Source organism: Strix uralensis, chromosome 10, assembly GCF_047716275.1.
Source record: "Strix uralensis isolate ZFMK-TIS-50842 chromosome 10, bStrUra1, whole genome shotgun sequence".
NCBI classification, from domain to species: domain Eukaryota; kingdom Metazoa; phylum Chordata; class Aves; order Strigiformes; family Strigidae; genus Strix; species Strix uralensis.
The window spans coordinates 13542640-13559668 of record NC_133981.1 but is presented as its reverse complement, the minus strand read 5'-3'; the positions used below and the strand labels follow the sequence as shown (position 1 = coordinate 13559668).

The 17029-nt window shown below is 48.7% G+C and overlaps 1 protein-coding gene across 2 annotated transcripts in view; it reads right to left on the bottom strand.

Moving 5' to 3' along the window:
* The window catches only part of LMCD1 (LIM and cysteine rich domains 1), a 36650-nt gene extending 25205 nt beyond the window's left edge, over positions 1–11445 (bottom strand). Inside the window, exon 1 of one of the 2 annotated variants that reach the window (XM_074879224.1) lies at positions 11280–11445. In XM_074879224.1, coding sequence (XP_074735325.1) covers positions 11280–11306 — 27 coding nt within the window. In that variant the 5' untranslated portion in view covers positions 11307–11445. Of the gene's footprint in view, positions 1–10753; positions 11253–11279 lie in introns of those variants that run through there. The other variant, XM_074879225.1, reaches the window with a different exon arrangement.
* Between the last annotated feature and the right edge of the window lie 5584 nt (positions 11446–17029).

Sequence of the window (17029 nt, the reverse complement as noted above, 5' to 3'; positions counted from 1 at the left end):
GAGTTTTATACACGAGCGGAATCAAGTACAGTAAGAGCAGATCATTATCTAATGCAGCCAAGCACATGCCTGAGGGGCTGTTTCACCACCTGAGGGGCTGTTTCACCACCTGCAGCCTGGTCCCCCCAAGCTAGAAGCACCCACTTTCGCTGAAGGATTTGTTACTGACACTGGATAAGGGAAATGCAGTCCTGAGTCTGGCACTTGGATTTTGGTGATGCTTACTTTTCCTCCTTTTCTTTTGCTACTAGACTGCTCCTTACACCATCTTCCTTTGGCTATGCACAAGGCACAGGGTCAAGACAGACTCGATAAATTAGTTTTGACCTCCAGCAGAAGCATGCTACATGTCAGGAGACCACAGCATAGGCTTGGTTAAGTGACAAACAAGGTGAAAATAGGAAAGTGGAGCCAGTTCCAGCTGCTAAATCAGTCACCGTAACAAAGTGATGATAACTGAAGTAAGGAGATCCTTACCTGAGCAGGGATGCTTAGACCATGCTCCCTTGGAGGACCTTTAGTTGTCTTTCTTCCTGCATATCCACAGGGACTTTGGTCTAATCACAAAAAGTTTGTGATAGTCCTGCAGATGGGAGAAGCACCCTGAAAAGCCTCATTACCTCCTAGCAGGATGGTTTCACCATGAGCAATACATAGACCATGCACCACATGAGAACACGGGGCAGGTTCAGCCAGAGGACACCCTCGGTGAGCAGCAGTGCCGGCCACCACGCCGCCACTGAGGGGAGTGGACCTGCAGCTGGCAGATTCATCTGGAGCTGCATCCTCAGAGGAACTCGGGTGTGAAATAAGGTTCAGAGTTTTGGCAAGTTTGGCCAACGTGGTTATTAATCAAAGCCTGTTGAAGACTCAAAGCTTCCAAGAACATCCTGCAAGAGTTAGCTTCACATGGAGTGACGGGACATGAGGCAGGACTCATGTGCTCAATGCCACCAGAGCAGACCCACGAGCAGGCTGCAGGGTAACCCCATGAGAGCGTCACTGCTCCCCAAGTCACCTGCTGCTCCCCATCCTCTGAGAGGGCTTGTGGGACCAGCTGTCATGGCCACAGCTCTAGAAGGAACGGGTGAAGAGGGGCCCTCCTGCTTCTGCAGAGGTTTCTGGATCCTGAAAACACTTATTGCACAACACCTTATTTGGAGGCTAAAAACGGCGATGGAGACACGTAACTACCTCAAGTATGTTTTCTCCTCCTTTTTAGGGAGGGAAGAGGAAAAGCTGGTTTCCAAAAAGTTCCTACAAGTTCACAACAGCCCTTCAGAGCCGAGGTCCTCATTTCACCTCGCCTTGCAATCCAACCGCTCCCCAGCGCCCACGGCAAGTTCAGTATAAACCCTCTGTGCAGCCTCTGGAAGACCCCCACACAGTCTCGGCATTTGATACCCTACCCCAATAAATCACAGCCAGGCCAGAAGGGATCTGAGTGAAGCTAAGGGACCACATGAACCCTTTGGGTGTGGTTCCTCCAGCTGCAACAAATTTTGGAGATTAACAACTCTTAACTTTGAGAAAGTCCCTTGAACAAAGAAAAAGGGAGAAGTCATACAATATTCACATGGGTGGGACCAGTTTGCACAGCACAATTGTTGAGGAGTTTAGGGATATGGATGGATAGCAATTAATTTATTGTCATTATTTGACTGTAATAGAGCTAAGCTTGCAAAATAATAGGGAGCTAACTCAAACTTCCGTAAGGATTTCCAATAACTGGAGGGTGTAAGTGTTTATATCTAACAGAAGAGGTATCCGTATCACAGCAAGGGGAAGGCGGCAAGCTCTGGAAAAGTATACCACCAGAGCTAAGTGGTATTTACAGGGGCTGCAGTAGAAACCTCAGCCAAGCCCAACAGCAAAATATTAACACATCCAAGGGTCTGAGTTTTACTTACAAGCAGGAATAAAGCCAGACTTGGTACATACAAAAAGCCTCTTTGGTTGCATTTTCCTTCCTATTGTGGGTCCAGCAGGGCAGATTTGCTACAATTGTCTTACTATACACAACCACGTGTTGCACCCAAATGTCCCTTCTCAGCATACATGCTATTGCCTCTCCTCCAGGAAGGGCAAGCTACCTGGCAGCCCGTTTGACCACAGCTAGGGACTTCACTTGGGCATCAAGGCCAAGTACTTGGCTCTGTGGCCTCTGCAAATCCACAGGACATCAGCAGCAGGGACAGAGCCATCACAGAGACCAAGCCTGGGGCATGCACCTTGGGAGAGTGCTCCAAATTTAAGGCAAGGCAGGACATTACAGATCCTCTGCTGCTCTCTCCAAGCCTTCTGGTAACTAGAACTACCCTAGTTCCAAGTCCATACTGTTCTGTTCACTACTGGGAGTCTTAAAGTATCAATGTTTCAAATAGCTATATATAGTAAAGGCAGCGCCTTGGTAATATTCACTCTGAACTAACAAGAAACACATGTCAAATAGCCTCACTCCTATTTTAATTTCGTAATTCAAGCTGAAAAGCAGATGATGCACTAGAAGAAATAATTTCTGTTATCTGGTCAAGTCACCAAGATTGTTTTTCCTTTCAGTGGTTCCTGTGCTGGCAAGAGGTTTGCATCAGTCCAACAAATCTGAACTCACAGGTGCTTGGTTAAATGAGGCCCTTTGATTTTAATCATTTGGCCAGCTTTTGTACATACATTTCAGTGCAGGGGCAGTTACCACTAACACTCCTGAGGGTATCAATGCATGGCTACCTGCATTCCAGCACAGTCATGCTGAAGGCTGAGCTCTCTGCTAAAGCTCTGCATTCACAAGGTGCAACTGAAGTGATGTCAAAAAAATCAAACCTGATTTTTGGTGTAATCCAGAATTTCAGATAAACCCAAAAGGCACTGAAAATATGGCCCAAATGTCCCAGTAGTAAAGGCTGTATATATCTAAAAACCCACAGCTTTGTTTAGCTATTTAAAGAAGTGATTACTCTGAATCCTAAAACACTGACTTAAGGTCCTTTTACTATGTAGAAGAATCCTAACGAATCCTTTCCTGGGTGGCAGAAACCTCCTTTCAAGAGCTTGGCCTCAAGCACCTTAATTCATGGTTTGGATGGGCAATATCTCACCTGTCATTTTCTTAGGTAGCTTTCCCATCTTGGAAAACCTCTTAAACTCCTTGAGGAAGGGGATCACCTGCTTGCCATTAAACCTGCCTCTCAGCCTTTTGGAGAAAAATTACCCCCAAAAGACATCACCGGAGAGCTGAAAAGTTCGAGAAAGCTTCTTTTGTGGAGTTGTTCCTCAGGATCCAGTGCTGAGCATGACCTGGGGCAAGTGTTGCTCCAGCACATGAGGAGCAGCTGCTTATCTGACACCAAGTGCTGGCAGAGACTAGTAAAGCCTCTGGAGACGATTCGACCTCAGCTCGCTGTGAGTACCCCAGATGTCTGCCTGGGGGCACAGCAGCCAGCCATGCCAGCCCACCTAACTCATCTTAAATGCACACTAAGGCAACTGCTAGTGGAGATACTGAAGAAACCCAACCAACAATCCCTGGGTGGGATGAAATGCCCCTGTCCCAGACAGAGGGCAAGGAGCTCAGCCTGGGTTTGCTGTGGCTCATCCTCTCTTCTAGAACAGATACGCCCCAAATCTCTCATGCAAGAGCCCTGTCTGGTTTCACCGCCCTGCCACTCATTAGGGAAGGTGTTTGCTGCTTCTGCTTACAGAGCAGAGGTGAGGTCTGCAAGTGTCCCTCACCCCAGACACACACAAAGCTACAGCTAAAGTACAAAGAACATGAGCTCTAGAGGTGCTCCTGGGGACATGGATTTTTCTTTCCATGCTGTCAGAGGCAGCACTAAGGACACTGATACACCAGAGCAGAAGAGCCACAGCAGCAGAACTGCCATCTTGAAACACACTGACCTTATCCAACAGTTTCACATATTGGGAATTCCGCTAATTTTTTCCCCTCCTGACGATGACCAACAAACATCCTCCTCGACTATACCTGATGCCCATTGAGGTCCAGTTTCAGGTCAGGAGTCAACTCCCAGTACTGGCACAGAAGAAGACTGTCCAAAACATACCGTGGATCAGCTGAAAGCCAAGCAGGAGGACTTCAAATTTGTGCAAGAGCAAAGAGCTACTCTTAGAAGTACACTGATCAATATACACACTTGCTACTATAATTTTGACTGAGGATGGCAAAGGATTGTTTTGATTTATTTTCTTCTCATTTTCATAGACAGAAAATGTCTATTGTAATCATGACCTGAAAGCAATTTGTTTCCCTGCCAGATTCTGAGCAAGCAGTTATCCAAATTACCACACTCAAGAAAAAAAAAATCACTTACAAAAGACTGCCTTTCATCTCAAATTCTTTCTACAGGATTTATTTAAGTCACCAGTGAATGAGTTGGTATCATCTGGAATACTGGAAGCACTCATTGATATTAAGCTTTGCAGAGTAAGAAGTTTGTTGCCTTTTATTTTAGCAACAGAAAGACCAGGAAAAGGCACCAATATCTGAGAAAACTATTTCACTGGAGCTGCCAGACCTCAACCTACAGGATGACAGAGATACAACAGAACCAAAGCCTCTGCAAATATCTTGCTCTTCCAAGAGCACATACTTGGCAGCATTCCTTTCCCCACTAACAATGTGTGAATTAATGATAAGAGAAGGGCAAACTTTGGAAAATAAGATGAACAGATTTTTCCACAAGCAAGACACTTGGTCTTAATTCTAAAACCAAACCAAGCTGCAAGTAGGTATATGGAATGGGAAGAACCCACACAAATTTAGTTAAACAGCAGTAAACTGTGGTGAGTTCAAGTGTGCAGGTAAGTGTCTCCTTGCAATCATCTCTTTCCTTCCCTGAGCCAGCTTTGTCCTTCCCACCTCCAGCACATAGAGGAGGAGGAACGGAACATCCCTTGGTGCGCTGACACCTCACACTTCAGGAGCTGTCTCCATCAAATTTCTGTACAACACAACCAACTTAGTCCTCCTAAATACCTTCCCAACTCTACTATTGACTTTTGCAGCTGAGGAGGCCAAGACAAAACAAGCTGAAGATGTGTCCCAGGGCACAAAGGCATTTCACAGCAGACAAAGGGCAGAGCCTGGGCCACCCCCACCTCTCCTTCAGCTCGTCCCTCCTGCGCTGCAGTGTCACTGTGTCAGCTCTCCATCCCCTCCAAAAGCTCAAAAGGCCCCCCCCAGCTGTGCAAGAATACCAAAAAACCAGCTTGGGCACAGCATGTTTAAGAGGAAAGGTGCAGTAAATTAGCAGCCCTCTGACCGCTCCTGAGAAGACATCAGCCTCTGGGGCTGCAGGTCTGTGCTCCCAACCTAGATGTCCAGATCCAGGACAGGTGCTTTAAACCAGGAGTAGTGCTGCTCCGTTACTATGTCCTGATGCTCTGGATTAAGACACAAGGCTGTCAGGAGCTGACTGACTGTCCTCTCGCAGACCGCCTGTGGTAACTGGCACCTGTGGGTACTCTTTGGTAGCCCAAGCAGACTTGGCAGCACGTGCAATAGGAACACAGGGGATATTTTTATTTTTTGTCTGGAGCTTCATAACCTCGACACAAATTACCCTCTTACACAGAGGGGAAAATAAAGTGAGGTGTTTGAGTGACACATTTCCAGGTCCTCAGAAAGAGCAAATAAACAAGTCCCAGTTAATTTTGTGGCTGGTGATGCCTTGAACCCAAATGCAGCAGCTGAAGGGCTGTGCCACCTCAAATATTGGTAGGGCACAGGCAACCAGCCACAATACTTTCGGGTAAATTTGTTTTATGTTCCTCTGATAAGATGACAGTAGATTTTTCATCCTATGACAGGTTCCTTCCCAATAAAACACTATCTGGAATAATTTGCCAAAGGCTATGTAAAAGCTAATCCTGATAGAATTTATCCTGTTTTCTTAGTAGCTAAGGCAATAAACCCCCAGCATTTAAAGCTTCCAACAGACATATACAACTGTGCTAGAAATTAATAATGATATTTGCACAGCAGTTTGTATACAACAGCCACCCAGCTGCTTTAGTGCTTCTCCTAACCAAGGCTTTAGCATTGCAGGCACAAGCAAAAGTTACTTTCCCAGAAGCATGTAGTTTTGCATGTCTGAAAGATCCAGCTAACATCCATAATTAAGCACTAGCAGAAAAAATCCTTTCTGTTTGCCTTATATCCTACTACTGAGCCATCCTCCTCCATTTCTCTGGCATTTTTATTTGCACTGTTTGACTTTCAGGTGAGTCAGCCAGTGCACACTCCTGTTCACCAGTGCCTATTTTAGTTCCCTGGGGTCACCCACCCCCTTGGATGAGGAAGAAGAGGCTTTCCCTTCCCTTGCCTCTCTGATCAATTCAGAAGAGCTGTTCCTGCACAGGTTTGAGACATTGCACCTAGTGAGCTAAACATTAACAATTTACGATGCTTTATCTGTCAGCAATTAAGTCAAAGCTGTTGTTCATTTCAGTTGTATCAACTGCTTTTAACACTCTCTGCTTTTGGCTCAGGAGAGCAGGGACATGGACCTGCAGGGGAGTGCAAAACCAGCACACCCAGCAAGAGGAAGGAGTCCCCCACTGCAGAGGGAAATCACTACTCTGGGGCAGTTCAGAGGCTTTCCATGACTGAAGTAATAAAGTCAAAGGGTTTGGAGTGGGTGAGATGGTAAAAGTATGAGGAGTCAGGCTGATAATCACCATTAGGAAACTCTTGCTCTTCCAAAAAATTGCAGATAGCTGTCCTGAAATATTTCCCATTCCCTGAGCCCCAACTTTAAATGGAGCAATAGCTTCAAGCTAGGACATCTGAATACCTCTTTTCCTGAATGGCTGAAATACACTATTTCCTTTTTTAAAAAAAAGAAAAAGAAAAAAACCAGCCTAAACAAATACTCCAGACACTGCCTCCCTGCAGGATGAGAGGGATTTTGTAACTTGTAAATTGTATTTTATGGGACTTGATTTAGCTCTGAGTCCAAGTCCCAAAATAAGCTCTTTAACCCATGTGCTGCTTTATGATTTCATATCTATAAATACTTGTCAGAGCTAAGCAGGTTTCTGCATTAAGATCAACATCTGCTTCCCTGCGACAGCTGCAGCAGCACTTCCTCCCTTGGGCTCCGACACAAGGACGCTGTTCTTGGAGCAGGAGTTTCAGTCCCTAGTACAAACCAGCTTTCAAAGCAGGGCACATGGGCGATAGAGCCAACCCCCAGGCCATCAGCCACATATAACCTGTCACCGACCCAGGGACTGAACCCCTTGTCCATCGAGAAGAGGGTACAATATGCCATAATGAAACTGTGGGCTTCTGCTAGTGGAGGCTATAACCAGAAATTGTGAACATGAAAGAAGTCTGCAAGGGATAAATAACTTTTGGTGGTCTAATTGTTAAAAATGATGAGGTCCAAGTTTCAGTAGATGAAATTGCTTGTGCAGTTCCTGACAGCCTTTACACAGACGAGCACTAGCAGTTTGAACGAGTATCCCAATGGCTGGGCAGGCACGCTCACTGCCGTTACAGTGCTTGCCATCTTCATCACTGCGTGCCCAAACTGCTTAAAAGTGGATTTGGACGGAACTGAGATTTTGCAGCTGTGTCCTGCAGAAGACTACTGGGCACAGCCCCCATCCCTGGGGAGCCGAGTGTCTCTCTGCAGGAAGCCAGGCATCCGCCGAGGGGAGCGCGTGGCTGGGGTCAGCCCAAGGAGCCTGCACACCTCCGTCAGTTCATGAGGCAGTTCATGGAAGAGCCGAGTCTCCTATGTGTTCCTCAAGTCTTTTTAAAAAGCTCTAAGTTTTTAGGCTTTACAAAGGGCAAGCTCCCAATCCTTAATAGTGTTCCCATCTACATCTGCAGATGTATGCAGAGGAGTCTTCAAGGGTCCAGATGTTTTGATGGAGACGGGAGGCTTCTGCCTTCCCCCAGACCCTGAGCCACCCAGACCCCTGCATACACAGGGGATGATTTACCACAGCAGCAGCAATGTTTTTTTCCTCTCCTACAGTCTGCTTCAGATGTGTCCAAAAACCTATGCTAAAGAACTGAAGAAAAAGTTAAAAGAACCAAAATTTGTATTCACTGAGTAAGCTTTACCTTGGCTTTCAACAGTACTTTTAGCTTAGTGGGTTATTCTCTTCTCCTGACAAAAATGGACTGAATTTAGTGAGAACAGTACACAAATCCTGCTGCCTGCACGGTCCAGCTGAACCAGCTCCAGTAACGCACGAAATGCCAGCCATCACGCTTTATCTTTGTTTCGAGTTTTAACTCTCCATTTAGAATTTAATCTAAACAACCCATTTGCCAAACAGAATGCTGTCCCACTCATGCTGTTTTAATTTCCTCAGAAAGAATCCCATAATACGCTAGGCAAGACATCAACAATAATTAAACCCAACAGTGATTGAAAATCAAATGTTCAGGGCCTTGCAACAAGCCCTAATGAGTTCCAGACTTGCCTTCCCCGACTTGCTCAAACTGGTTGCGCGACACTGCCAAGCCAAATTAAAATTTGACAGTATTCCACCCCATGCCCAGAAAAAGTGCCCTTCTCCCGATTCAGGAAATTAAACAGCCGTCTACTGCGAAGACGCCCATTTGTCTTTGGACATATATTATTTAGACAGTGATCCAGAGTCTGTATTTTTTTTTCCTCCCCCTTGTTTTTATTATGTCATTTCATATCCCTTTTGAAGTGCAGACTAGCTGGGACTTTTCCTTTTTTATACCACCGTGCTGGGTTCCGGCTCAGGTGACAGGCGATGGGCAGCCCCAGGGCCTCACACCCCCCTTGGGGCTGTTCCACCCCACAGAACTGCACCCTTCCACTCCAGACAGTTTGTGCTCATCCCTTCACAGATTTAAGTGAAATTAAAGATGACATCTTGTTCTTTACCCTTCCACCACGGGGAGCTAAATGTTTTGGAGAGGCTGTGATGGTTTCTGCATTCACAAGTGTTCCAGGGTTCGTTGTAAGCCCTGACTTACCGCTGTGCAGCCTCATGGCTCCATCCCCTGGGGACAATGCTCAGGAAGCTCCTGGGAGATGGGTCTAGCACAGAGACAGCTCTGCCGGGGCATATTTCCGCTCCACAGCGCAGATCTGCTCAGCCCCCCTCACTGCCCACATCCAGCCCTGCTTCACCACTCCCTCCCACAAGGGACCCCCAGCCCAGGGCTACTGGCAGCCGGGGCTGCACTCAGCGCCCCCCAAGCCCCACACTCTGGCCAGGGCAGGAATTGAGCTGCTGTCTCACAAAACCAGACTGACCACAGCCCAGCACAAACCCCACAACTGCAGCTGCCCATGAAAAGGGGTCAGTTTTCCCTCCTGTGGGACCGATCTGCACTCAGTGCCCAGAGAGAGCTTCCTGAGGCCCTCCAGCTGGCACCCAAAGGTGCCCCCCCCCACCCCCAAACTGTGCCCACCAGTACCCTATGAATGTGTCCGAGGGTTATCAGCAACAGGGACCCACTGGCAGGGGACACAGTGAGTCTGTGGGGAAAACACACCAGAAGAGACTTCCCCAGCAGGTCCCTGCTGAGCCCTGGCCATCTCCCACATGACTGTGAGGGACAGGGTCACCCCACAGTGCCACACTGGGCGGGGGGCCCTGCCCTCACCAGCAAGCACTGTGGCAGCAGCCAAGGGGGTCAGAGCTGGAAGGAGGAGGGTAGACAGGGAAGGAGGAACCCCTCACTCCCACCCCAAAATTTCAGAATTTCAGGCAGGACAGATGGCAAGCAGGAGCATCACACTGCAGAGGGGAGGGCAGTGCATAGCACAGCCCCCTCCACCCAGTGACACCCCACTGCCAATCACCAACATTTGCCCAGGGCGACCTGCAAGAAGCATTCAGTTTGCCACAAAATTCAGCAAATAGCTTTCCTCGGGATTCAGCAGGGGCACAGTTCAAACCTAATGGGACAGAGGGAGCTACACCTCAAAGAGACACAGGCTGGCCCTTCCAGTTTGATAGCCAGTGAGGGATCTCCAAGGACAGCCTTGGCATGAAACTTCTCAGAAGCTCATAGCAAAAGGTGCCATCCCCAACCCAGGCAGGTCTGGGGGTGCCCCTGTGCCCTGGCAGACCCATGGACCCAGTCTTAGGGCACAACACTGCCCAGTCAGGGCCATCTGGCATCAAGAAACAGGATGACAACAGTGTGGAAATCGAGAAGCGCTGACATTAAGTGTTTAACTCATCTCCTAATTATGCAGTGACAAAGGTACAGCGAGGAAGGTCGTAAGAGCAGCTGCTCCTGGGCAACCCATTCCACACGGTTTTTATTTAGTAATTAAAACCCCTTCCACTCAGCTTAATTCCAAGCTACGAGGGCGTTTTAGTTATTCTGGCTCTTTTGCTCACCAAAAGACACTGTGGCCAAAACGCAGGATTTCCCGGGGAAAGCAAGTCTTTGGCAGCCCCCGCACGAGGAGCAAGCCCTTCCCAGAGGGTCTAAAAGGAGACAAGCAACTCCCCCCAAGGACACAAGCTCAGAGCAGCAGTGGTCAGAGTCTAAATTAGACAAGAAACAGTTGCTTTTTCAGCAAAAGCTTTGCTGAAGCAGATTTCTTGCACAGAAAGAACAACTCCAGATGCATCGCTGGGCACTGTGGCTGGGCAGACCCAGCATGGGCAACACACAACTAGATGTGCCCTATGGAGATGAAGGAGAAATTTAAGTACTTCAGAGATTACTTTTGCCCACTCTTAACCCTGAGCATTTAATAACTCGCATAATACTCACGCTCTGTGACATTCCCTCTCTTTGCATCTGCCGCTCCAGCTCCTTACTCAAAACCAGTGTAACAAGGATTGCTGGGGCAAGGGGAAGGGGGCGATCCAGAAGCTCCGGCAAATTTTGACTCAGGCCACGCAGATAAAAGGAAATAAATAACTGGGAGCAAAGTGCTCCCGTAGCCAGACGGGCGTTTATCTCTGGGGGGGGGTCAGCACCGCCCCCGATTTACCGAATACCTGAGCAAGCACAGCGCTGGTACAGCCCACGCTGAGCCGGAGAGGATAGGAGGTGAGGGGATATGGGGGGAAAAAAAGAAAATAAAGTAGTTTTGCAGCCTCGCTGGTGCGCGCTGCCCCTCCTCTCTCCCTCCCTCCACTTAGCCGAAGGCGGTTTCCCAAACGCGCAGCCCCGAGCGGGCAGGGGCGACCCGGGGAGGGGGGAAGAGGGAAAAAAAAAAAAAAAAAAAAGCACAGCCCGGGCAGCCCACGTCGGTCGGTCTGTCTGTCGCAGCGGCACACACGCGCGCACCCACCTCCCTCAGGCCGGGGCCCGGCTCCATCCCGCGCCGCGCCCGACGCTGCACGGGCCGCCCCCGCCACGAGTGGCGCCTTTCATTGGCGACCGCGGCTGCCCCGGGCCGCCCTCAGCCAATCCGATGCCGGCAGCGAACTTTCCTGGCCAATGGCGTGCGGCGGGGCGGGGCGCGCTGGCTAACGCGCACGTGTTGCGCGGGGAGGCGGGGGCGGGCGCGCAGCGCTGCGCTGCGCTCCCGTCCGCGGCGCCCGGGGCTTAAATAACAGAGAGAGCGAAGGAAAAAAATACGAAAAGTGGTTTAAGTGTTTTGAAGTGCTCCCGTCCCAAAGCGGCGGTGCTTGGGGGGGTGCGGAGGGGATGGGCCCCGGGGCCTGGGGGTGCCCGATCGTGTGCGGGGCTGGCCGGGGTGGAGGGAGCCGGCAGGTCGCAAGCCAGGTCGCCTTTCTTGGCTGTGCTTGGGGCTGTCCCGCTGTCCTGCTCTCCTATTCCATTGTCCGGCTGTCCCGCTGTCCTGCTCTCCCACTGTCCCACTCTTGCTGTCCCTCTGTCCCCCTGTCTCACTGTCTCGCCATCCCGCTGTTCCAGGGACACCAAGCGCAGGGAAACCCAGCTCAGACAGGAACGTGCCTGGGGCAGTTTATCACAGAAGACAGATGTGCAATTTTTTTTAGCAGAAGAAACTGTCTGAAACCACATTTCTCTTGTTATTCCAACGTATGTTAAGCGTTGAATGACCATCCATTGCCTTTTGGGGTTTTTTCCATGACATCCAAGGTCGTCTTTACAGCTTTCAGCAAACGCTCCTGCCGGCTCCTGCTTTGGCCCCGAGGTCCAGCACAAAGCCCCTCTGCGCAGGAGGGTAAGGGGGCTCCATGTGCTCCCATCCCAGCTCTCTCCCCTGGTTCCCTCCTTTCCACTGTCCCCCACTGTTCTCTCTTCCTCATCGTGCCCAAGTCCAGGAAAAACCTGCACTGAAAGAACAGAAACCAGGATCCAACTGTCTCCTCGGGTTCTGTGATCAAAGCAGAGCTACCAGGAGCAGGGAACGCAACCAGCTCTGGGCTGGACTGTCTCTTTACAACTGTAACTGGAAAAAAAAAAATCCTAAATTCTTGTGTTGATTTAATATCTCACATGTTGGTACATTTTTCTGAGATTTCTTGCATACATTCCTGCAGAGAGGGAAACAGGTACCCCAGGTTTATTTTGACCCGTATGCAGTTTCTGAGAGTCCTTCACGGTTAATTATGTCCCTTTTGCTGATCTGCTTCCACACGTGACCCCGGCAGGATTTCTTTGAGTTCACACTGTGTTCTGTCCCTGGAGATACTTTTCCAAAATGAAGGAAAACAATTTACAGCGGCCCCATGGAAAGGAGGATGAATGAAGGGCAGCAAAGGCTGGTGCCTCACTGGAAGGAGATCGGGAACGCAACGCAGGCACCTCTATTTCCCGTGTCGGGCTCCAGCTACACTCCGCTTTGCTGCCTGTGTGGTTCCTCGGTCTGCGGGAGAAGATAAGGACTTCCCGCTGCTTCCAGCTGTGGGAGTTATCGCCTGGGTCCCTTGCAGAGGGGGTGAATCTGCCCAGCGCCTCAGGGGGAGCAGGGGCACTGCATCCTCCAGTTGTACCCCAAAATCCCCAGTGATGACATCGTTCTGGAGCTGGTGAGCACTGGGCTGCAGTGCTGGGTGCTCTCCCTCTCCGTCAGGATCGGTGCCTCCCAGGATCCAGCCCAGGGGGAAGGGATTCCCTCTGTTCAAGAGAAATAATCGGGATGGAACCATGTAGGAATCCTGACCTGGTAGAGCAAACGGGCCAAAGGCGCCAGGGGCTGTAACCCTCCCGGAGAGCAGGAACGTGCCCTGGCACACAGAGCGAGTGTCCACATTGTTTTAGAAGAGGTATTTAACCATCCCCCAAAAAATCTGAGTTAAAAAGCAAGGTAGAAATAAATTCTGGAAAGGTAAAGTCCCTCTGGGGAGGACGTTTGAACCTGACCTTCCAGGGGCATTTTGGGAGCGAGCAGAGGGAACAGCACAGGGATATTGTTTTTCAAACCAGTGCCATGAAGGGCTTGGCAGCCCCGGGAAACATTTGAAATGGCAATGGGGTGACATTATCTCACTTTCCCAAGGCACACGCGCACATGCCAACCTGGGAAATAGGAAAGAACTTACAAAGGGATTTCTGGGAGCCACGAGGCATGGGGTGACGGGCCAGCACCCTGCGGGAACAGTGGCTCTGCCCCAGGGACAGCTGCGGCCGGGCACCCTGCAGCTCCCACGCTTGCAGGAAGATGTTACATGTAAAAGTGATGGTCTGTTTTTTTGTTTTTTTGTTTTTTTTTTAATTATTTCTTGGTTTTAGTTTTAAATAGCAGTTGTAAAGCTGTGCACCAGCAGGCTCTGGGTGCCAGCGCAGTGACCAGGCTCTCCCCATGTAGCAAAGGGTTCTTATCAACATGGAAACAGTGCTTGACACAGTGTGTAACTAGGCTGTGTGGTTTCTTAATATTGGAAGATAATAAAACCAAGATTAGGATGAGATTTAAAAACATCCTAGATGCTTATATTTACAATAAAATACATCTGGAATTGTTGAATTAATGATCACACAAGTAAATCATGACAAGTGATAACTAAGCGTAGCCAGAGCGAGGAGCCGTATCAAGGGCAGATTATTTTTGATGTTCAGAAACCCTTTGAGTAGCACCTGATAGCTGCTCTCAGAGACTGGAAACTCGGCCAAGCTGGATGGCGACTGGCTTCTGAACGATTCAGCCAGTCATCAGGAACAAACACCCACCAATGTTGTCTTTGCGGACGAGCTGTGCTCCGGCGTCGCGGCAGGTTGTGGAGCAGAGCGAAGTGCAGCCAGGGAGAGGTGAAGGCAAGTTAAAGGCAGCTCCGAGGAGGACCCGGCCGCTCAAACTGTGCCCCGGGAAGGATGCCAACGCCAGTTATCACCGGCGGCCTCTGAATAATGAGTCTGCGCTATACTTAGCTCTTTGCTAGGAAGAGACAAAATCATCCTATGACTAAACACAGCTAAATCTCTGCAGTAGTCACTCCCCATAAATTGACGACAAATGGACAAAGGGGAAAGATGCTCAATTATGAGAAACAGAGATTTCAGCTTCCTGTTGATTCACCGGCAGCTTTTATCAGAACAAAACTATCCCAGCAGAGGTGTCACCAGACTATTGTTTCTTGAAGTGCACTCAGCGCTCAGCTGAGTCCTGAAGGCAGAACCCTGTACCAGGGACAAGAAAATAGTTGCTAGCTGATAGAATGGCAGTAAGAGGTTGGCATTAGTAATCATTTCTGAACCAAGCAGAGCTCCTTGCTTCTTCTGACAAGATGCTGAAGGTGAAGCCAGACTTCCTGTCTCCTTTGAGTTCATCTTTATTGGGCTGCAAGGTCAGGAGTTTATTGGAGTCACTGAGGACAGGGAGGAAAAGACATATTAGGGCATCTGTGGAGGGCCGTCTTTCCTAGTGCATCATTCTCTGTGATTTAAAGCATCTTAAGCAATACCCATTTCTCAGGTCAGAATCTGGACTCTCTAAAATGGATTTTGCAAGGTCTAACTCAGTTGAGTTTGCAGCTTTATTCCTCATTTATATTCCTGCCACTCGTACTGTTTCAGCCGTGGCTTTGATGCATGGAGCAAGCCTCCTTCCAGCTCTTCTCACTTTTGAATCTGGAGCAAGAAGGCCCCGTCCCCACTGCCCCTTCCTGAGCCCCTGTCACATCTCGCAGGCCTGTTTTTTCATCTCTCGCATCCCCGCACATGAGAGCAGATGCCCGGCAGCAAGGGAGCAGTGCGCCGAGCCCGGCTCTCTGGTGGTGCATCGGGGCTGCATCGGGAGCTCAAAGGCTTTATCCTCATGCAGCTGAGACCCACCGAAAGGTGGGAAGAGGAGGATGGAAAAGGAGAGGAGCCCACCGTGCTCAGCGCAGCCCTGACTTTCTTAAGAATTTCTTGATTTCTCCAGGAATCCCACAGGGAGGAAAGGGTCAAATTTCTGCCGGGAAGTGATGCTGACCTGCTTTGTTGTGAAGAAGTAAAAGGCATTGCTGCAGAAAGGGGAGTGAAACCTTGGAGCTGAAAATGCATTTTGCTGTTAAGCAGAAGGCTGATGCCGCTGGGCTGACAGAGCTGGCCTGAGTCCTGCGGAGCCCTCGATGCTGCTCTGACCCCGCAGGGCAGATCCATGCAGATACCATTAATTTAAAAGAGCTGCTTGACTTGCTCCTTGACTGATGCAAGTGAAAGTTTGGCCCAGAGACAACAGAAATGGCCAACAACTATAAATATTTCTGATGCCATGAACTAGTCGAAGTCATGGAGAGCACTCGCTGACACGCTGGTGCAGACCACCACAGCCTCGGCCATCGGGGCCTGCATGAGCTGGTGAGGGCTCTCGCTGCTTTGAGAGCAGTTTGTGCACTGCAGAGCAAGAAGCTAATGCTGTGGTTAAAGGGATTACTGCAAACTAGGCTGTATTTTCTAGTGAGAGAATTCACGGTATTACATTCTTGGCTAATTTTCAATTTTTCTCTTTTGTACAAACATAAAGGGATAAATGAAGTAGAAAATACTGCTCCACAGCTGCTTTTGGTTAAGTTTTTTGCCCCTCTTCCATGAACGTAGTAGATCTACAGATTTGGTTGACATATTTTTGAACAAATTTTCATCACAATCAGAGCAACACAATCAAAGGAAAAGAAGAAAAATAAATGGAAGAAACTAATCAAAAAGACAGACACATGACAATTAAATCCAAGCAGCTCCTTTTATATTGATTATTAAATAAAACAAGCCAAATACCTGTATGTGCTGATTTTGCCCATGGTTAGTTGTAAAGAGGTATATGACTGCAGTGGAAAGAAAAAAAAAAAACTGCATCAACTCTAAGAAATATTTTGTGGCAACATACTATGTTTTTTTCATTGGTTGTGATCAAATGAGTCATCTAGTTTGTAGTCAAAAATAGATCCAGTAATGTAGATTAAAAAATAAAACAGCAATACATGTGGTTATGAACACAGCTGTTACAATATGAGTTTCCTAATTTGGCTATATTCATGCAAGGTCTTTCTTCCAAAGCTTTTTGCAGTTAGTTTCATCATCAAAAGATTATTTGTAGTGAGTAAAGCTCTTAAAATCACGTATTGGTCTGAGTCTCTGAATTCTGTAAGCCTATCTATAAAGTAAGAAATGACATATAGCGTTTCTGAAGAAAGTGAATCATCCTTTTTGCCCTTTTATTTTGAATCAAGGACTTTTTTTACTTTTACCTTGGCCATGCTGCTCAGAGGACATCACTCCTGTGCAGACAGGCCCGTTGGGAAGCGGCTGCCCAGCACAACCAGCTAAAGCAGCTGCCAGAACCGCACCGGCTTTGTCCCACCTGGTAGGAAGACAGATCTGGGAAGGGAGGAAATTATTTCTGGATGAGGCAAAAGCTCTTGAGAAAGCTGTGGGCGTACACAAAGAAGCTAAGAAATGTCCCAGAAAGGATGACCCAGGGTGAAGGGCTGTATTTAGCTGATGTACGTGGCTGTAAAAGGTCAGCAGATGGATCTGGAGGGCACTGGCCAGTCATAGGTTGGAAAGCTGGTGGAGGTGATGGGGGTGGCAGGGCAGACAAAGACCAGACAGTAGAGATCATGACGATGGGAGCTAGTTGTGGTGTCTGAGCCACAGGGAAGCCATCATGGAGCAGGGGTGGTTTGGTTC